At 39.5% G+C, this 23,088-nt stretch overlaps 1 protein-coding gene across 3 annotated transcripts in view; it reads left to right on the forward strand.

Annotated features, from left to right (window-relative positions):
- ckap5 (cytoskeleton associated protein 5) overlaps positions 1–23,088 on the forward strand; it is a 106,261-nt gene that overhangs the window by 21,606 nt on the left and 61,567 nt on the right. For all 3 annotated transcript variants that reach the window (XM_079681521.1, XM_079681519.1, XM_079681520.1), the window contains exons 4-16: positions 936–1,142; positions 4,953–5,124; positions 5,228–5,357; positions 5,450–5,550; positions 8,355–8,468; positions 8,608–8,712; positions 11,866–11,955; positions 12,587–12,751; positions 14,760–14,888; positions 14,976–15,122; positions 15,270–15,371; positions 15,752–15,862; positions 17,529–17,621. In XM_079681521.1, the coding sequence (XP_079537647.1) occupies positions 936–1,142; positions 4,953–5,124; positions 5,228–5,357; positions 5,450–5,550; positions 8,355–8,468; positions 8,608–8,712; positions 11,866–11,955; positions 12,587–12,751; positions 14,760–14,888; positions 14,976–15,122; positions 15,270–15,371; positions 15,752–15,862; positions 17,529–17,621 (1,666 nt within the window). The remainder of the gene's footprint in view (positions 1–935; positions 1,143–4,952; positions 5,125–5,227; positions 5,358–5,449; positions 5,551–8,354; positions 8,469–8,607; positions 8,713–11,865; positions 11,956–12,586; positions 12,752–14,759; positions 14,889–14,975; positions 15,123–15,269; positions 15,372–15,751; positions 15,863–17,528; positions 17,622–23,088) is intronic.

The raw sequence follows: 23,088 nt of genomic DNA on the forward strand, positions 1-23,088 counted from the left end.
CCTTGAAATGTGGACATGCTCATATTCCTAAAAGATAACCTTGATGATGCTGAGTGAGTTTGAGTTGAGTTACTTGAAAAACTAAAGTGAAACTTGATTTATTCTATTGCAGGGTCTGATTATTATATTGTTGACACTTTAAAATACTACTATCCTACTAAAATGCGGTACAAATCCGATTTATTATTTAATAAAGAAAAAAGAAATTCAAGTAAAAAAGAAAAAAGAAATTCACTTTTTTTTTTTTTTAATATCACAACAAATATCGTACCGTGGACTTTTTGGTATCGTTACATCCCTAATACATACTAACATAAACTACGCATTCTGGTACACTCTTTCTTCTCAGACATATTAATAATATTTGATGCCATTGTTTGTTTTTCACTTTGTTCTGAAGCTCAACTTGCTGCTCCACACAGAGAGAAAAGCAAAGAGGAGATAGTCTGTGTGAATTACTTTTAAATTGTGGGTAAGGGTAGAAAGCTCCCATTGTTCTGTGACCTGTCAATCATCAAACCGGGGGTCATATTTCATTATGTGTTAATTTGTATCTGAAGTTGTACCCATGGCTGTATAAAGAATAGTTCTACCGCAAATGTATTCTCCATGGGGACTTCCGGCAGCAATCTTGATTCTGATTGGCCAGAAGACTCAAAAGACATCAGCAAAGATGTTTTATTGAGAAGATGATCACTACGTGACTAGTTTTCAAAACCGTTTATGGTCTCCGGTACTTCCAATCCAACGCATGCATGCACAGTGTCCGCGACTCACCAGTTGAGAACCACTGCACTAAAGTGTCAACCTTTATCAGATTAAATCTATGCATTCTTAATATTGAAAAGTCTACATAAGGCAACACATAAGATGATGTTCATCAGTAGATGTGTATACAGTGTTCTGACAGGCAGTGTTTGTATCAATCTCCACAGGACCACAGGTGAGGTGGTGTCGGGCGTGGTGACCAAAGTGTTCAACCAGCCAAAGGCACGTGCCAAGGAGCTGGGCATGGACATCTGTCTGATGTACATCGAAATGGAAAAGGGCGAGGTGGTGCAAGAAGAGCTGCTCAAAGGACTGGAAAACAAGAACCCAAAGATCGTGGTGGCCTGCATCGAGACTCTCAGAAGGGCTCTCAGGTTAGTGCTCCCCCCCCCCACGGGTTAGAAAGGCCACACTAATGGCGCATTTCCACTGCAGGGCCTCGCACGGCTTAGTACGGTATAGTTAGGCCTTGGTAGGCTCACTTTATGCTGCTTTTCCATTACAGTTTAGGAACTGGGCTAGTAACGCAGTGTAGGCGGAGCCGTGACGTCATCTTCAATGCGAAACACAAAACCAACATCAGCCCTCATTAGCCCTCATAGCTCACAGCTCCTCATATCTGTTCAGAAACTAGACTAAAGTTAAACAAGTACAAACCACAGACTGTCTGTGTCATGGCGAATACAGTCGCTGGTTTATTTATGTCTATAGGCCGTTGTTGTGAGTGTGGACGGTCGGAGCATATACTGCGTTAGCTTAGCCGATCTCCATTCAGAAAACACGAGCAGGAAAACAACTTCACTTTACGTAGCCATGATGATAGTTATGTCTTACCTTTGCTGTTTTGTGATCTAAACTTGTGTTCAAGTCAGTGCATGACATTAAGGATTTCTGGCCTGTGGGCCATCTAAGCTAATTTACAGATGGCCCTGAGCCCAATAGAGATTGCCCTGAGAAATGCGCGCGGACGAAATGGCACGAAGGGTTTGGGGGGCCTCCCCCTAGAACATTTAGATTTTCCCAGGTCTTACTGTAGATGCTGTCTGGTTCATTCTCTAGACTGAATTATAAGATGAACCACCACAATATTATATTGTTCAATTTTATTCTTCATTTCACTTGTTTGTTTGTTCTTGTTTGTGTTTGACGCTTGCATGCCCCGCATAGCTACAGGGCTCGACATTAAGGGCAGCCCGATGGCCAGGGGCCATGTAGTATTTAGCTCGGGCAATGAAGCCTCACCTGCTGGTTGCCCGATCGGGCAATCTATTATGCCAGTGTCATGCAGCTTGCGGATCCAGTAATGAGTGACCCGACAGTGAAACTAAACATATCTATAACTAGTTACGGTAGTTTGAGAGGTAATTAAAATAGCTACGTGTGATATTCTAACCTGAAGTGTGTGTTTTGTCCGCTCACCGCTGCATGTGATCATGCAGAGCTGCGTGTCGACTCGTCAGCAGCAGCTGACTCTCTCTCCCGTCAGATTAGACTTCACTCGCGTTTATGTCCATATCGATCAGATCAAGCTAGTTCTAGCTAATGATAGGACTACCTGCTTATTAAAAGACACCTAAACAATAAGCGTCGCTATGCAACTGGGTGAGGCCACACAGTATAGCGCAGCATTTGTTTACATGCCCACCGGAACCCCGAGGCATTACCAACAGATCAACGCACAATCAACCCATACAGCACATCTCTTTCTCCACATTAAGTGTTAGACATTAGAATTGACTAGTCTTCTCTGTCACATAAGTGGCGCAACTGAAGCGGTATTGCGCTAAAGGGAAATTATTTTGACCGAAGAGATTTAGATTTGCCGGCTAACTGGAACTCTGACGTCGCCATTTTGTGTGCTTCGCGGATGCGCTCAGCTCCTCTCGACTGCTGCTCGGGTCTGCTCGGTCTGCTCCCGGATGAGGAGGCATTCGTTCGACCAACTTACAGTAGATAACATTACAAACATTTTTAACAGGGGCCATAATAGTGTAAATGTTTGTTTTGGCAGTTACAACTGAATGTAATGTTTTCTACTTTTTTACATCTGGGAAGGCATTTGCCTTCATCAGATGGAAAGTGTCTTGACCAACAACTTGAGTATTTCTTATAGCTATGCAGGACATGCAAGAGAGCAAACACAAACAAGAGCAAACAAACAAGTGAAATGAAGAATAACATTGAAATTGTACAATATAATATTGTTGTGGTTCATCTTATAATTCAGTCTAGAGAATGCACCAGACAGCATCTAAGGCCTGCAAAAATCTAAATGTTCTAGGGGGAGGCCCCCCAAACCCTTCGTGTGTCATTTCGTCCGCGCGCATTTTTCAGGGCAATCTCTATTGGGCTCAGGGCCATCTGTAAATTAGCTTAGATGGCCCACAGAGCCATCTCCCAAAATACTTAATGTCATGCACTGAGCTATAAGAAATACTTAAGTTGTTAGTCAAGACACTTTACATCTGATGAAGGCAAATGCCTTCCCAGATGTAAAAAAGTAGAAAACATAACATTCAGTTATAACTGCCAAAACAAACATTATTTACACTATTATGGCCCCTGTTAAAAATATTTGTAATGTTATCTACTGTAAGTTGGTCCAACGAATGCCTCCTCATCCGGAAGCTGACCGAGCAGACCCGAGCAGCAGTCGAGAGGAGACGAGCGCATCCGCGAAGCTCACAAAATGGCGACGTCAGAGTTCCCGTTAGCCGGCAAATCTAAATCTCTCCGGTCAAAATAATTTCCCTTTAGCGCAATACCGCTTCAGTTGTGCCACTTATGTGACAGACAAGAAGAGTATGTGACAGACAAGAATAGTCAATTCTAATGTCTAACACTTAATGTGGAGAAAGAGATGTCCTGTCTGGGTTGATTGTGCATTGATCTGTTGGTAATGCCTCGGGGTTCCGGTACGCATGTAAACAAATGCATAATGCTGCGCTATACTTTGTGGCCTCACCCGGTTGCATAGCGACACTTATTGTTTAGGTATCTTTTTAATAAGCAGGTAGTCATATCATTAGCTGGATCTGATCGATATGGACATAAACGCGAGTGAAGTGTAATCTGACGGGAGAGAGAGAGATCAGCTGCTGCAGCTCTGCATGATCACATGCAGCGGTGAGCGGACAAAACACACACTTCAGGTTAGAATATCACTCGTAGCTATTTTAATTACCTCTCAAACTACCTAAACTAGTTATAGATATGTTTAGTTTTACTGTCGGGTCACTCATTACTGGATCCGCGAGCTGCATGATACTGGCATAATAGATTGCCCGATCGGGCAACCAGCAGGTGAGGCTTCATTGCCCGATCGGGCAACCAGCAGGTGAGGCTTCATTGCCCGATCGGGCAACCAGCAGGTGAGGCTTCATTGCCCGAGCTTAATACTAGATGGCCCCGGGCCATCGGGCAGTCCTTAATGTCGAGCCCTGGGCATAAAAACAGTTAATCCAATGTCTCTGTGTAACTTTAAAATGATTACTGATAATCCATCATTACAATTATAAATAATAAACGCAATAAATGGATTATAATGGTTAGCCGACCGGAGCTTCCGGCTTAGGAGGTGCGCACGCAGCGTCTCGTTTTAACTTAATAAGTGTCATGTTTACATGGATTTATGAACTGCCCCTAATTACCGCCCCCCCTTCCAGAGACACACTGTCAAACATACTCATACCTGCTTGGTATGACATTTGAAAAAGCTACATTAAATAAAAAATAAATTACAATAAAATGACTGTTTTAATCTTCACATCTTGTAATCATGTCTATAATTTTGAGCACCAAATTATTGAAAAGTATCGATAAGAGTATCGAAAAATACCGGTATCGATCAAATCCTAACGATATCCATCCCTAGTATGCTGTTTTGTTTCTTTATATGATGCATATTTTTCTTTTTAAATGTTAAAGGTCAATATTTAAATCCCGTCCTGGTTTTTACTTATACAACATAAATTGAAAACCATATACATGTCTAATGCGTCTTATAACAATAGCACAGTTTTCACTGGCCCAAAACAAATCGTGCCAATTTGACCCCCTCCCTAACTAGAACAGTTTTTTTTACTGCTGGTCAAAAAAGTCATACTAGTAATTTATCATGTCAATCAAAGCTCTCAATGACACTCACCACTTTCACCTTTTTGTGGGTCATCTTATTTCTACAGTGAGTTTGGATCTAAGATCGTGACATTGAAGCCAGTGGTGAAGGTTTTATCCAAGCAGTTTGAGTCCAGAGAGAAGGCGGTGAGAGATGAAGTCAAGCTGCTCTCTGTTGAGATCTACAAATGGATCAGAGATGCTCTAAGACCTCCACTGCAAAATATTAACTCCGTTCAGGTTGGACACACTCTTCAGGGCACACCCTTGCCATCCTACTAATGTTCATCTTTCAGAATCAAGGGAAACTAAACATTTGCTTGTTTGTTCTCTGTCCCTGCAGCTGAAGGAGCTGGAGGAAGAGTGGGCGAAGCTGCCTTCATCTCCTCCCAAGCAGACCAGGTTCCTGCGCTCACAGCAGGACCTGAAGGCAAAGTTTGAACAGCACCAAGCCCAAGGGGAACCGTCTGATGGTTAGTAGAAAACGGCAAACATAAAAAACTTGTCTTTGATGTTGAGGAGTTGAAGATTCATGATCTGCTGCCATCTCTTTCTCCACTTTCAGGAGAGGATGAGGCGGACACGGTAGCAGCAGTGGATCCTTACGAACTGCTGGAAGCCGTGGACATTTTGTCAAAGATGCCCAAAGACTTTTATGCCAAAATAGTAAGTTTATCAAACTATGTAGACATCTCCAAAAAATATACTTTGAAACAAGAAGTCTTTTTGAGTTAACCTGTTCTTAACCTGTTAAACCCCGAGCCTGTTTTTCAGGTTTCATGCTCGAAAATGACATTCCCAGAACAAATGACCATATCTTCCCTTCTAAAAGGGTTAAATTAATAATCTTTTTTCTCAAAGTAATGATAAACCTGTCAGTTGGATGTAGAAAAGTCAGATTCAATATAGATGTTTTTTATTTTAAAGAAAATCAGATTGAACATGGTAAAAAAATGTAAATTATAATATCCGTCCAAAAAATATTTTGTACTTATAGTGAAAACTAACCTCGGATGATGGGTTAGTAGACTAAAAGCTTTAGGAATCAAAAGTACAATATATCAAAAGTACAATATATAATAAGTACCCTGTATCAAGATTGATGCAAAACAAGTGATATTTGACCTTTTTAGACAGATTTAGCAAAAACAACTCTTCTGGGCCATTTGGGTGGATTTTTCATATCTCTGGCTCCCCCTGCTGGATTTTGAAATGTGAAATCTCTTTCTAACCGTCAGAGCCAATGGAATCGAGGGGAACTCCCACATTGTGTGTGTGTGTGTGTGTGTGTGTGTGTGTGTGTGTGTGTGTGTGTGTGTGTGTGTGTGTGTGTGTGTGTGTGTGTGTGTGTGTGTGTGTGTGTGTGTGTGTGTGTGTGTGTGTGTGTGTGTGTGTGTGTGTGTGTGTGTGTGTGTGTGTGTGTGTGTGTGTGTGTGTGTGTGTGTGTGTGTGTGTGTGTGTGTGTGTGTGTGTGTGTGTGTGTGTGTGTGTGTGTGTGTGTGTGTGTGTGTGTGTGTGTGTGTGTGTGTGTGTGTGTGTGTGTGTGTGTGTGTGTGTGTGTGTGTGTGTGTGTGTGTGTGTGTGTGTGTGTGTGTGTGTGTGTTGCCAAGACCGGAAGCAGCAGCCACTCTGGTGGCTACCATTAGCAGCTAACTTTTGCTCTGCGATTTTTACATAAAAATTGAATTATGGATTATAAATAATTCACATTATTGCCCAGAAACTTTATCAACCTATGGATTAACCGATTCAGCCGCGTTTTTTCTCGTTTTAATGCCATTATACAAGTCTTTTGATCAGATTAACAGCTACGGTTAGACGATCCCCGCTACGTAAAGGTACGTGTTGTGATGTCTGTCTTTGCTTCCCCTTTCGCAAGTTGGGATCACTCAGTGACGATACTATATTCCTAAATAATCTGTGGAACCTCAGCTTTAATCGGATAACTTGTATGTGCAGCTACGATAAGTAATAAGGGTACTTTTATCTTGAGTTCTGTGCCAATGTCCGTTAGCATTTTTCGCTAAGGGGTAATTTAGATGCTTCTTATGAGACTTGTGTTTTGTTTTGGTAAGAATGGTTTATATCGTCAGTTAGCTGATATTATTTCCGTTAATCTGGTATAACACATTAATAGGTTCTTAAATATTAAGATCCCCTGAGACACAGTGTCCTGAAAAAAAAAAAAAAAACCAGGCTCCCCGCCGGCGGGGACCTTGGGGCTTAACAGGTTTTGAGCGGAGGCTGCAGGCTTTTTTTTCACGAAACTGTGTGTCAGGGCTTCCTAACATTTAACAACCTATTAATGTGTCATACCCACTTAACGGGAAGAAACTCAGCTAACTGACGATACGAACTATTTTTACCGAAACAAAACACAAGTCTCACAAGAAGCGTCTAAATGAGCCCTGTGCGAAAAAATGCTAACGCACTTAGCACAGAACTCACGGTAGAAATACTTAATTACTTATCGGATCTGCACAAACCTGACAAGGCAAACCTGAGATATATATATATATATATATATATATATATATATATATATATATATATATATATATATATATATATATATATATATATATATATATATATATATATATATATATATATATATATATATATATATATATATATATATATATTCTTCTGAAGGTTAATCCAATGTGTCTGTCAGTTTGAAATGATTACTGATTATCCATCCTTCCATTTTTGTCAAAAACAGAGATTTCATATCAAGCTGCTATGAGAGCTACAAGCCAGCTTCCGGTTTTGGGCAAACTGCGTGCGCATCACTCTCACTCCTCAACGGAAACGTTTAGATGGATTTAGGAACTTCCCCTCGATTCTATTGGCTCTAACGGTTAAAAAGTGTCAATCATCAAAATCGACCGATGGGTTCCAGATATATGGCAAATCCACCCAAATGACCCCAGAAGTGTTTCTTTTTTTCTAAACCTCTCTAAAAAGGTCAAATGTCACTTGTTTTGCATCATTCTTGATACAGGGTACTTATTATATGATATAGTTTGGATTCCTAAAGCTTTTAGTCTACCATCCGATCATTCAAGGGTGGTTTTCACTATAAGTAATGGACGGAAACTATAATTTAAATTTTTTTTTTTTACTATGTTCAATCTGAATTTACTTTAAAAAAAATCTATATTGATTCTGACTTTTCTACATCCAACTCACAGGTTTATCATTACTTTGAGAAAAAAGATTATTAATTTAACCCTTTTTAGAAGGGAAGATATGGTCATTTGTTCTGGGAATGTCATTTTCGAGACCTGGAAAACCGGCTCAGGGGTTAACAGGTTAAGGTATCCAAAGCTAGAATTCTTAACAACTTAGTTAATACAGATTCTACTACTGAAACACTTTTAACTACAAAATTGAACCCTGCAGTATCGATTTTTGTAATTCAGCTTTTCAACATGTTCTGTTTCCTTGTTCATCTGTTTCTGCAGGAGGCAAAAAAGTGGCAGGAGAGGAAAGAAGCTCTGGAGGCTATAGAGACTCTGATAAAGAACCCCAAACTAGAGAATGGAGACTATGGAGACCTTGTCAGAGCTCTGAAGAAGGTAAAGGTTGAGAAACCCTTCATGGTTTCCTTCAGGCAGTTTATTCAGGAATTAGTTTGAAGAGAAATGACTTTGGTCTAATGGGACTTTGGGGAATGTGGTGAATGTAAGTATATGCTCAGTGGTTGTTATGTTTCAGGTTGTGGGGAAAGATGCTAACGTGATGCTGGTGACCTTGGCAGCTAAATGTCTGGCTGCACTGGCCTCTGGTCTCAGGAAGAAGTTTGGAACATATGCAGGACAAGTAAGTTAATGGAATCTCTTTGACAGCTATTTTCCTCTTTTGTATAATCAGGGATGCAAACTTGTCACCTTTCGGCGAAATTCGCCGTTTGGAATCCAAAATAGGTCGTTTGTGTGATTCATGTAGGTCTGCAATAAAAATATTTTTGGGGTATGGGGGGGGGGGGGGGGGTCTGGGACCCGGAGTAATCTGCGGCCGCGAGCTGTTATGTGTCATCATGACACACATGGTGTTCTTTTTTTATATATTATAATGAAGCGCGAGCTGTGTGCTTGAGTCTTCCTGCCTGTCAGCTCTGCTGAGGTTCTAGCTTCAGCAGCTACATTACCTACGGGTGCGTTCGTTAATATTAACTGTGTGGTCCGGAGTCACTGACACAGACTGGACCGCTGGTGAACAGCTGTTAGAACGGGCCGTTCAGGTGTTCAGAGCAGAGCTCCCTGTCGGAGCGGCAGAGCGTGATGTGCACTGAAAAGTTTTTGTGGCGCAATATTATCGTTGAGCTAGCTAACTAGCATACATTGTCACTATCTGCTAACGTTAGCTTTAGCCTTCGTTTTCTAATAGTTTTTTTTTTTTTTCATAGGCTATAAACGGAGGTGGTATAAGTATAGATCTTGTACTTGAGTAAAAGTAGAAGCACTCAGATCTTGTACTTGAGTAAAAGTAGAAGCACTCAGATCTTGTACTTGTGTAAAAGCAGAAGCACTCAGATCTTGTACTTGAGTAAAAGTAGAAGCACTCAGATCTTGTACTTGCGTAAAAGTAGAAGCACTCAGATCTTGTACTTGAGTAAAAGTAGAAGCACTCAGATCTTGTACTTGAGTAAAAGTATAAGTACCAGAGTGTAGCAATACTCTGTTACAGTAAAAGTCCTGCATTCAAAAATGTTCCTCAAGTGAAAGTAGGAAAGTATTATCATCAAAATATAGTGAAAGTAGCGACAGTAAAAGTAGTCATTTAGACCCTCCAGAAAAACGCGGGCAAAAATCCTTGATTATGCGGGCTAAAATCCTTGATTATGCGATTAAACACGCGGGTTTTTTTTTTTTTTTTTTTTAAATATATAAATATTGGGCTATCTTATTTATTCTCTCTCACACACAACCTGCCACTAACGTTAAACCCCTTTACTATTCAATTAAACACATTCAATGTTTATTTATTGTAAAAGCAATTGGGCTATTTTAATCACACACACACACACACACACACACACACACACACACACACACACACACACACACACACACACACACACACACACACACACTTCTCCGCCTCATTCTGTTTTCATTTACTCGTTCGTTATCTGCAGCTTTAATCTTGTAGGCTACTCACCTCGTTTCTTGTAGCCCTCGAAAGGGTTTTGGAGGTTGATGCCTCGTGAACGTGAGTTGTTTGGCTTTCTTGTCCGCAGCAGCAGAAAGCATTTTCGAATGTTTGAATGAATCAAAGTGGGTCGTCACCGTCGATTTTCTCTTATGCTCCAACACACAGTTGCACGGGGTGCAGAATAGTTTCCCCCCACTTTTTGCCCGGTCTTTAATAGAAATGTTCGTCGGTAAATGAGATGGATTAGATATTTTCATCTTGGTGTTTTCTCTATCGTGTGAGCTCCACACGTTCACTTTATACAGTGTTGTTTACATCCTGTGATGCACGAGTTGATGACGTCACGTCAAGACGAGTTAACTTTTTTCTCTCAACTTTGTGTGGAAAAATGCGGGGATTATGCAGCCTTTTGATAAATATGCAGCCTTTTAGAAATCTGCGCCATTTGACTGATTATGCGGTAAATTCTGCGATCACAGAATCGCGTTTTTCTGGAGGGTCTAGTCATTGTGCAGATTGGTCCATTTCAGAATAATATATATGATGTTTTATAATGATTGATCATGAAAGTGTTCTCAAAGCTGGTAAAGGTGCAGCTAGTTTGAATGACTTTGTATACTGCAGGGTAGCTTGTGGATTTATTCCAGGTGGAACTAAAGTCTGATTTAACACTTGATTATATTTCACATCATTCATCCACATCTGTAAAGTAACTAAAGGTATTACATACATGGAGTGGAGGAAAAGTACACCATTTAACTCTGAGTTGTAGAGGAGAAGAAGAGCAAAGTAGCAAAAATACTTAAATAAAGTACAAGTATCTCAAAATTGTACCCAAGTATAGTACTTGTTGAGTTTATGAACTTAGTTACTTTACACCAGTGGCTATACAGATAGAAAGACTAAGCCTTGCACAGAGGCATGAAAATACATTTTCAAAATGCTCAACAGTGCTGCCAAAATTATAAACTGACTGCTACACAATTAAAACAAATGCTTTTATATATTTCTATTAGATGTGACTCTCTGGCGTTTCTGTTATTATTACCACTGCTGCTTTAGTTGTTCTGACTGCTAAAATCCTCTGTTATTCCTCATTTTAAAGCCGATATTCCGTGGGGTCGGAGGGTTCGGATCCTTGTCACCTTGTTCATACCTGATGAGTTTGCACCCCTGATAATAGTGTTTTGATGTCAATGAAGCCATTGGGGAAAACTGGTACGAACTACTTGTTAGAAGTGCCTTTCTTAATTGGACATTAAATGGCTACATTGGCCAACAGACATCGGCGTGGAGGTTCATTCTTGAAACCATTGAACATGCTACTGTGACTTTAACATTGTACCATGTTTGTGTTTTGTTTCTTGAGATGAATGAATTCTGATTTATATTTAAACACAACGCTGGCAAGCAGTATGCAGTTTCTATTTTTCTGTAGGTAGGAATAAATTAGTTTGGTAATTAGGTATGAGCTGCATTGATCTTAAGACTTAGATATCACATTGAGAATATAATGGGGATCTAACTTTTTCCATTCGTAATATTTTCCCGAATTCAGTTATTTTATAAAGCAGATTTAACTGCGTTAAGGCGGGTTAAGAAAAATATATCATGACATTACTATTCTACTTTCCAAAATCATTGATAGGGGAGTTTAACTTATGCACGATCACTTATAATGATCTTGCTTGTTTGAAGTGAATAGGTCAGCACTTTTCTTGTTGTCCTTAGTTTGAATCTGAATTGTAACTCGTTTTGGATTAAAGAGTCGGCTAAATGTAACGATATCTTCTAAATTAGAGCTGTATATTTATGTAGGTGGTCCCAACTATTCTGGAGAAGTTCAAGGAAAAGAAGCCTCTGGTTGTCCAGGCCCTGCAAGAGGCTATTGACGCCATCTTCCTCACTGTAAGTATAGACCTTCGTTTGACTAGTAGTAGTAGTGAGCAGCTCTTCTTGAATCATCCAACAAAGTTTTGAAAATCATGAGTAACGGAGGAACCAAGAACTGTGAAGAAAAGCCAAAGAAATGCAAGAACATGTACAATGCTCCTCAAAATGACTTCTGACTAATCCCAAGCCCCCAGATGGTGTGCTGGCCTTTGAACACATTTTTGTAGTGGTCAAACAGTGGTACTACACTCCCGTTTCTAGTCCGTGGCGTCGTTTTGGTCCAAAAATACTTTCCACTCAATTACTTACATTGGAAAGGATTGTCTGTAAATAATTTTATATTTTTATTTCGGGCTAAATAAACTACCCAGTACGAACAGTTTTTTTTTCATTAATTCAATCATTAGGTTTTAAAAGTTGAAAATTGCGCTGGATTGAACTGTAATGATGAATTTAATGTTTAGTGCTCACATATTGATGATAGTCAGCTATAGACAACGGCTTCTTCCCATGACTGTATTCCTAACTTAATGGCTGCTGGGATACATAGACGGCTTTACTGACAGCATTTCAGAAGACAGAAGTTGGAGTGATTATTGGATTGATGTTTTTTCATCTTTGTGACCTTTTTTTTTTTTTTACCCAGACCACTCTTCAGAACCTGTCGGAGGACATCCTGGCTGTGATGGACAATAAGAACCCATCCATTAAGCAGCAGACCTCTCTGTTCCTGGCCCGCTCCTTCAGACACTGCACTCATACCACGCTGCCCAAGAGCGTCCTTAAACCCTTCTGTGCTGCTCTCGTCAAGGTGGAAATAACTGAACTCTATTAATATCAATCATCATTTTAGCTAATGCTGTACATCGTAATAATACATATGTTGTTTCTTATAGCATAGTGTCTCAAATAGGACTGAGATGAAAATAAGGTTAGGAAAGCATAGTTTAAAAGTAGCAGTACTGCAGTCATGGAGTAGAAGTGATGTGCTGATGCTATCAGTGCTATGAATAAGATTCAAAAGATTCCAAGGTTTTATTGAGGCATCTCCATCACTGAGTGCAATGTGCATCTCGATAGTGCCCAACGATACGATACATTAACGATACATTTGAAGCACCAGGTGATGCGATATGATTCACCCCTGTTGCGATCAGAGGTCGCGTTAACCGAATATTTTTACGGAAAAATCTGAAAGCAGTCAGTCATTTTGACGGATTAGAACAAACTCGGAACAGCGCCAAAGTTTCCTCGCAGCGAGGCTCTGGTGTTATGCCTATGCATGCCCTCCAAAAAGGAAATGATAGAGTTTCCAAACCTAACTTTGCCGTACAAATCATTGAAATGTCTGAGTTTTGGCTTTACGCTGTGCGCGCTCCCGAGAGGTGCAGTGGGCATGCATAACACGGCACATTTTGTTTTATTCCTTATATGCAGCAAATCATAAATTAACAAAAAAGTGCTTTAAATATTTGGTTCTCTCTACTAGTACTGCGCATCCCAACATGCTGTTTCTTTTTTACCTTAACAAAACCAAACACTTCGACCTTTCACAAACTGGCCTTTTCACAAGTCCTGTGTAGTGTTCTCTGTCTCCAGAGTAAAGCACAATTGTAGAACACCTCACAGTTAAACAATTTAAGGATGCATTGCCTATGATTAAAAATGTGCAAATAACAACTACCATAGTGCAATGCCCATACGGCTGCCAGCCTGATGTGCTTAACACTCATTCATAGGCTAACTCACCAGTGAGCAGAAAGCAGTGGTTTCTATATGAACAATAAAGAATACAAATAACCTTTCACAAACAGCTCTTTCATAACTGCTTACAGTAAGGAAGACATTTAAACTGTTATTGGCCGTCACAGGCTGCTGTAAACTAAACACCACTCTCTCTGACAGAACACCTCGCTGAGTGATTTAACTCATATGTCTAACTTTCAGGTTTCTCTTTTCAGCCGCAGACCCCATGTCGCCTCTTTATGTGCGTCGCTAAGTTCCTTGTACTACTTGTGTACTTTAAAGCGGCTCGGCATCGTTTACAATTTGTTTGTTCTCTATGAAACCTGATGTACTTATATGATTCTGTTTTCTTCAAGGTTGTATCTTCCTGGTCGAATGCACTTATTGTAAGTCGCTTTGGATAAAAGCGTCAACTAAATGCAATGTAATGTATGCGATTTTTCAAGCTGACCGTCTTTCTTGAAAAATCCAAAGTGTTGCCAAACGTTTGATTTGTAGGTATTTTTCGGTGCGCTGTGTTTCTCTTTCTCCTCGACTTCCATGTGTGTAGACTGTGACACTGCTCCTCCGTAGTGGCGAAGCAAAGATCAAAGATCATCTCTGCTGAGTGCTGACAGGATGAGGCGATATATTATATGAATGAATCGTTTTTTACTGATGCAAAGGCGCTACAATCGATGCATCGCGAGCTCAACCCAAACTGTAGTCGATGTGCACTCTTTCAACCGGTGCACTCGCATCTTGAACGTTTATGCCGGTGCACCGATGTGAATCTTAACATCCCTAATATGCACAGTAGTATCAATGTAATTATGACAATTTAAGTCCCAGGCTCCTTCAACAATGCAACAGAAATATATGTAAGACATAAAACAATACAAAACAGAAAAGAAAATGAGTAGAAATAAAATGGTCCAAAACAATTGTAGTAGTGCGTTGTGGCTGCAGACTCAATAAACAGGACTGGGATATAGGATTATTTTGGCAGTTCATCATAACAAAGTAGAAACACACTTTATTTCAAATGTCATCCTTTAAAAGCTTGTATCTACTCTTCTCTTTCACCACCTCAGCAAGTGAATGACTCCGCTCCAGAGGTGCGTGATGCAGCCTTTGAAGCTTTAGGGACGGCCATGAAAGTGGTGGGGGAGAAAGCTGTGAATCCTTTCCTTTCTGATTTGGACAAACTCAAACTGGAAAAGGTAAGGATCAGTAGAAGAAGGGAGTGAAATCCTTCATCAGCTAGAAATATCTCCTCACCACTGTCATTTTGTTTCATGTGTTACCAGATAAAAGAGTCTGCTGATAAAGTGGAGCTCGCTGGTAAAAAGGGTGCAGGAGGGGAAAAGAAGCCAGCAGCTAAAGCCCCTCCCCCTGCTGAAGCTCCAACCAAATATTCTGCCCCACCTAGAAAGGCCCAAGCTGCGGCCAGCAAGGTATGTTCAGAATATTGCACAACCAGTAAACTAAAATAATCAAAATAAATATTTGTCACCTGGTCCTACCTGAATGTTGCTGCTTGTTATGACCTAAAGAAACTTAGTGACATGTAATTGTATTGAGTGTTGAGTCTCTTTCTGCAGTCATCAGCAGTTGCATCTAAGAAAGGCAAACCAGCCTCTACAGCGGGTGGAAAATCAAAGAAGGCCCCTGAAAGTAAAGATCTCATCGAGACGGAATTCTCTGTAAGTCTGCATGAATTTATCTTGGAGTTTAGGCTTTTTTAAAAAAAAAATGTAAAGTTGCGTTACCGTAATATTAAACAACCTCTGCTCCTCCTAAGCCTTTCACATTGACATTCTGGCACTTTGGTAGTTCTTCCTTTTTGCAGTACAAAAATCAGGAGACTCTACTGGTTTGTCTTTCCCTCAAAGAGATGTATTTCATCTTTCGCAGAAAAACACATTACATGACGTTCGATTCTGGTTTCCACTGACATGGCTTACTTGGACACTTACTAGTTATTATTCACACTGTCTCTGAATTTATACTACAGAAGAGATTAAGCAGTATCAGTATATTGCCATTGAAACTTTAAAAAAAAAATTTTTTTTTTACTTGTCAGGCTGAAGCGTGTGAGGAGAAGGCAGCCGTTGTACTTCCTGCTTCTTGTATGCAGCAGCTAGACTCAGCCAACTGGAAGGAGAGACTGGCATGTATGGAGGAGTTTCAGCGGGTGAGGTCTTTATTTCTTTCTTGATGACCGCTAATTCTGTCATGCTCGAGCAGATGTCAGAAGATATGGTTTAGTGCTGCTACAACCAAATAATTGAGGAATTAACCGGCATAAAAAAGGGCAATTATTGTGATCATAGATAAATCATTGATTTTTTTTTTTTAAAGCAAAATACCAAATGTTCTTTTACTCCAGCTTCTCAAATGTAAGAACATCTTCTCTGCTTGTCATATTAAGGTAACGTGAATATCTTTGGGTTTGGTCAAATATAACAAGCATTTGAAAGCTTCACCATTGACTCTATTGTGATGGGTATTTTGACTATTTTTGCAAATATATTAGACAAAAAATCTGCATGTTAAACCCATGGTAAAGACATGCATTTGTTGCAGCACTACAGTGCACTAAACGAAATATTGAAAGTTTGTCCAGTCATTTTCTTATCAATTGTTGAAGAAATATGTATATTGGAAACATTTTTTTTTTTAAAAGCACCTTCTTTTTTTGGCACGACAAGTAGGGCTGCAACAAACGACTAATTTGATAATCGATTAATGAAACGATTAATCAATTATTCTGACTATTATGCCTTGCACAATTTCTCAAACGCTCTTATTTAGCCATCAACTTTTAGATTTAGCTTGAGGTTGTTTAGGCATGTGGAAACTAACAATGAAGACAATAAAGATGAATACTTGATTCAAAAATACATATATTATTAAATTAACTAAACAAAATTAACATTGCTTTTTATTTAATTGAATAAATAATATTCCACGTCAAAAGAAACAACAATATTTTAACAAATCGTATTAAATAATGTGATAACAAAATTGTAAACAGAATAGCTGAAACTTTAACAAAATAAATAACTCAGCTACCTCTAATCATCAACCAATGTTTGTATAATTTTGTTAGCTGCGTGTGTTGCTGACGTGGAAAAGTTACTCGTGGACGGGGCTACAGAGCTAATAGAAAGACAATCGAACCCGGTGCATTTCTCCGTCTGGATGTGGTGCACTTTTGCTAAATGTTTAGACAAATTGCTCGTGTTACCGCCCTTACATGCTAAACACTATTGGCAACGAGTATTGTCCACACCGAGACGGGTAACATTTAACCACACCTTGGAGCGCTTCTCTCCGCCATCCCCGCCGTGTGTTGCTGCATGTAGCAGTCGAGTGTGTGTAAACTGCCCCGCCCCCTCGCACACAGACGGGGGAGAGATCTCGTCTCGATTGGAAAGGTCGAAAGTACATCATAGATGCATTTTTGTTTTCTTTTTGCATATTAGAAACAAGTTGGCGACACTAAGACTGCGATATAATGTTTATGTAGCAATAATACATATGACATATATTTTTTAAATGTCTCCAGTACCGATAAAAAGACCGATAACGTTAGAGCTTAACGGAGCGTAAAACACACGTGATGACGTCACCAACGAATCGACGACTGAATTAGATGGCAACTAATTTGGTAATCGATTTTAATCGTTTAAGCCGATTAGTTGTTGCACCCCTAACGACAAGCGATGCCAAGTAGTTAAAGTTTTTGAATGCATCACAACAGTCCACGGCAAATAAAGAGGAGAAGTTGAACTTCTGAAGCGTCACTACCTGTTATAAAATAATATGCATTAATATTGAACTGTTCATGCTTTAAGGCTGTCGAGACCATGGATAAGGCGGATATGCCGTGCCAGGCTCTGGTCAGGATGTTGGCCAAGAAACCAGGTTGGAAGGAGACCAACTTCCAGGTAAGTGTCTCTGCCCGTAACAACGGAGTGTTGGAATGTAAGATTTCCTCCAAGCAACTACTTTTGCCTAGGAAGCACAGAGACTAGATATAATTTCCTCTCAAGCAACATCCAGACAGTGCAGCAATCTGCTGTTAAACATACTTAAGTGTATTTTAGGAATGGCGATATGACAATGTATACTGTGCAACTGTAGAAATGTGTCTACCATTAGAGCTTTTCATATATTCTACCATTCAATATTTTTTGTTATGATTAGATTAATGGAATGTTAACGTATGTCAAATCTAATGTGAAGACTTAATAGAAATAACGAAAGAAAACTAAAATGTGTTTTTTGCTGAAAGAATAACACAATACCATTATCCACGACACAGGTTAAAAATGAATATAACAAAGGTTGCCTATTTTTTTAGTGGGAGTTTAATTGGAAACCAAATACAAAATAAAAGGAAAGATTCAATATAAAAATCTTTTATTCAGACTTCCGGTGGCGCGATCGTGAGGATGGCAGCATAACAAATTAGTTCCCGACTGGACTACCAAATACACAGGGGTGCACATAACTTTTTTGCCCTGGTTCTCAAAGGAGCACCTGGAGATGTTGCTTGGTGCTCATCCTTAAAATGAAATAAACCGTAACTTTTGAGGGGGTCTTGACTTTATTTGCCAGACACACGACACTGAACACACATGCAGAGGTGAACAGAGAACACACATGCAGTGAACATAACCAATAACCTACCATAGCCAATAACAAATTAATGTACCGGTAACTTATTTTATTTGTGTTGTTCATTCATATCTTATTTTACCTTAACATTTATTTATTTATGCATTTTTTTTTGTATCTCCAGTTTTAAAGGATATTTTTGGTTACTGTCCTATAGTATACATTGGAATGATTTCAAACCTGTTTATCCCAATAATTATAAAGGAGTGCCTTGGAAATATGTGTTTACATAAATTGTGACCAACTGTTTGAACTTAGACTAAAGTTAACTATCTGAACACTCAGAGTCCTTTACCTCACTGAGCTGTAGTTATCAGCCTCTCAGTCTGACTGGAGAGGACTCTCCCTCCACATGATTGTAGACACATCTTCTTCTTATATCCGTTAAAGCAGCTCGCACCAGATTCTAATAACAACAGAGCGCCGGTGTTGTGTCAAATTATGCACCCCCATCATGAAATTTACCCCTTGTCTTGTCACACAGATCTGGCGCCCTAGGCGAAAAGTTATAACGCCAGTGCTACGGGCCGGCCCCGAGTTCATATGCAACTCGCAGATATCTTTCTCTCTCTCTCTCTCTCTCTCTCTCTCTCCTCTCTTCTCTTTCCTCTCATCTTTCTCCTCTCTTTTCTCTTCTCCCTTCTCTCTCTCCTTCTCTCTCTCAATGTTGGTACGCAAATGCGCCTTTTTTTAAATGACCCGGTGCTCTTTTTTGGGCGGAGGTGCGCATGCGCACCAGTTATGTGCAGCCCTGCAAATACATTAATGTTACTTGTAATACCCAGGGCCGCCTTAATGCACGGGCTGACGGAGATCAGGGGCCTATGATGAGTCAATAAAATAAAAAATACAATCTTTTTTTTCTTTTTTCGGGTGTTTTATTTTAAATAAAGTCTTGGCTTTCAGAATATGACACTTTTATTTATTTCCTTTATTTTATTTAAATCACACGATAAATACATTTTTGAAGCTTGTAAAGGGAAGAAGACAGCTCTCCCTCACCACTCTGCTGTTCCACAGTGCCGCTCCCCCTCCCTCCGCTGAAATTATGAATGTAAGACATACAGATGTAGCGATTCATTTCAGACTGTTTGAAACGTGAGGGCCGTGATTGGTACGTGATCTGCCCTCGCTCAAGGGAAAACCTCCAGCTTGACTTGAGACCGCCCCCGTGATAGATAAATGTAATTTATAATGAAGCCAGCTGCAATGGATCATTGATCCATCAGGGGGTGCAGTGGGGTTCCACACTGGAGCTCATGTGAAATAAAGTGAGATACAGTATGCTGGATGTACAGCAGAACTTTGTTAAGATCCATATGTCACGGATATCCTACTCTGTGCTAAATAAGAGACATGTAATCATTTACAAAACATCACCATGTTGTTATTTTAACAAAATAATGTTGTTTAGTCGAAAAAAACGAACGGGAGGAAATGCAGCACGGCTCTCGATATTTAATCCTAATTTAATCATCATCTTCACCACGATCATTTATGTTTATGTTCACCGAATTGACATGAAATCACTGACACATATGAATATACTGTATTCAACTTCATTAAAACGTTATTAACTTGCCTAAACTCAATAATTCACTAAAAATATTTATATTTTAATAGAGCCTCGTCGGCAGATCAGGATCCCAACGCGCAGCGGAGGGATCCTGATCTGCATGACGGGTGTTATTTTCCCCATAAGGAACAAGTCGCTGCAAATTATCCCGCTTATTACACGGCCACATTCTCAACAAAGTAACGACATGACTCCCAATATTAATTTAAATGCTTTTATGGATTTAGAAAATGTTTTTATTGATTTAAAAAATAGTTGTCAGGGCTTGACATTAAGGACTGCCCGATGGCCCGGGGCCATCTAGTATTTAGCTCGGGCAATGAAGCCTCACTGGTTGCCCGATCGGGCAATCTATTATGCCAGTATTATGCAGCTCGCGGATCCAGTAATGAGTGACCCGACAGTAAAACTAAACATATATATAACTAGTTACGGTAGTTTGAGAGGTAATTAAAATAGCTACGTGTGATATTCTAACCTGAAGTGTGTTTTGTCCGCTCACCGCTGCATGTGATCATGAAGAGCTGCGTGTCGACTCCTCAGCAGCAGCTGATCTCTCTCTCCCTTCACATTAGACTTCACTCGCATTTATGTCCATATCGATCAGATCCAGCTAGTTCTAGTTAATGATATGAATACCTGCTTATTAAAAGACACCTAAACAATAAGTGTCGCTATGCAACCGGGTGAGGCCACAAAGTATAGCGCAGCATTATGCATTTGTTTACATGCCTACCGGAACCCCTTGGCATTACCAACAGATCAACACACAATCAACCCATACAGGACATCTCTTTCTCCACATTAAGTGTTAGACATTAGAATTGACTATTCTTGTCTGTCACATACTCTTCTTGTCTGTCACATAAGTGGCGCAACTGAAGCGGTATTGCGCTAAAGGGAAATTATTTTGACCGGAGAGATTTAGATTTGCCGGCTAAGGGGAACTCTGACGTCGCCATTTTGTGTGCTTCACGGATGCGCTCGTCTCCTCTCGACTGCTGCTCGGGTCTGCTCGGTCAGCTTCCGGATGAGGAGGCATTCGTTCGACCAACTTACAGTAGATAACATTACAAATATTTTTAACAGGGGCCATAATAGTGTAAATAATGTTTGTTTTGGCAGTTATAACTGAATGTTATGTTTTCTACTTTTTTACATCTGGGAAGGCATTTGCCTTCATCAGATGGAAAGTGTCTTGAACAACAACTTAAGTATTTCTTATAGCTATGCAGGGCATGCAAGCGAGCAAACACAAACAAGAACAAACAAACAAGTGAAATTAAGAATAAAATTGAAATTGTACAATATAATATTGTGGCGGTTCATCTTATAATTCAGTCTAGAGAATGCACTAAGACCTGCAAAAATCTAAATTTTCTAGGGGGAGGCCCCCCAAACCCTTCGTGCCATTTCGTCCGCGCGCATTTTTCAGGGCGATCTCTATTGGGCTCAGGGCCATCTGTAAATTAGCTTAGATGGCCCACAGGGGACAATCCTTAATGTCATGCACTGGTTGTATGTATTGATTTAAATTGACATGCATCCGCTAAGAAAAATAGTCCGTTGTTACCGTTTTTTAAACAGTGTGAATGAAACGGCAGCTCTCTCCCCCCTCCACCCCTGATCTTTCTTCTCCAGCAACTAAATTAACTGTAGGTAACTCTGAGTGACCATAGACTGTATGTGACAAGCTTACAGTTAGTGACGTAACAACCCCATAAAAGCTGGTGGGTTGAAAGCAATACGGGAGGTAAAAATAACTACAATAATTGTGATTTATTTATTGTGGCTTTTATTTTTTTAGGTATAAAATGTTATGTAATTCTAGCTTATAGTTCATCCTTCTCTAAAAGCCTTCAACAATGACAATATTCTTAGTAATTTAATAAATCCTTCCAACAAACATTGTAAAAAATAGCCTACTGTAAGTTAAGAAATCATTCCAATATGTACATCTTCGGATGTAACAACAATAACATTATAAATAGTAACATAGCTGAACATGGTATTGCACATTTAGCTTTGAGTGTTACTGACCTGAGATGTTTTTATTACATGAATTAAGGTGACTGAGGCTTTTTAATATACAGGGATGCAAACTCATCAGGTATGAAAAAGGTGACAAGGATCCGAGCCCCCGGCTCCCCCACCCCCCAGAATGACAGAGGATTTTAGCAGTCAGAACAACTAAAGCAGCAGTGTTAATAATAACAAACGCCAAAGAGTCACATCTAATAGAAATATATACAAGCATTTATTTCAAATTGTGGAGCAGTCAGTTTATAATTTTGGCAGCACTGTTGAGCATTTTGAAAATGTATTTTCAGGCCTCTGTGCAAGGCTTAAGTCTTTTTATCTTTATAGCCACATGATGTAAAGTAACTAAGTTCATAAACTCAACAAGTACCATACTTGGGCACAATTTTGAGATAGTTGTACTTTATTTAAGTATTTCAATGTTTTGCTACTTTGTTCTTCTACTCCACTACAGTTCAGAGGTACATGGTGTATTTCTACTCCACTCCATGTATTTAATACCTTTAGTTACTTTACAGATGTGGATGAATGATGTGAAATCAGACTTTAGTTCCAGCTGGAGTAAATCACAAGCTACCCTGCAGTATACAAAGTCATTCAAACTAGCTGCACCTTTACCAGCTTTGAGAACACTTTCATGATCAATCATTATAAAACATATCTTATCTATTATTCTGAAATGGACCAATCTGCACAATGACTACTTTTACTGTCGCTACTTTCACTATATTTTGATGAGAATACTTTTCTACTTTCACTTGAGGAACATTTTGAATGCAGGACTTTTACTGTAACAGAGTATTCCTACACTCTGGGACTATTACTTTTACTCAAGTACAAGACCTGAGTACTTCTACTTTTACTCAAGTACAAGACCTGAGTACTTCTACTTTTACTCTACAAGACCTGAGTACTTCTACTTTTACTCTACAAGACCTGAGTGCTTCTACTTTTACTCAAGTACAAGATCTGAGTGCTTCTACTTTTACTCAAGTACAATATATATATATATATATATATATATATATATACACAACCTCTGTTTATAGCCTATGAAAAAAACTATTAGAAATAGAAGGCTAAAGCTAACGTTAGCAGATAGTGACAATATATGCTAG

The sequence above is a fragment of the Notothenia rossii genome, assembly GCF_949606895.1.
Source record: "Notothenia rossii genome assembly, chromosome: 5".
Taxonomy (NCBI): domain Eukaryota; kingdom Metazoa; phylum Chordata; class Actinopteri; order Perciformes; family Nototheniidae; genus Notothenia; species Notothenia rossii.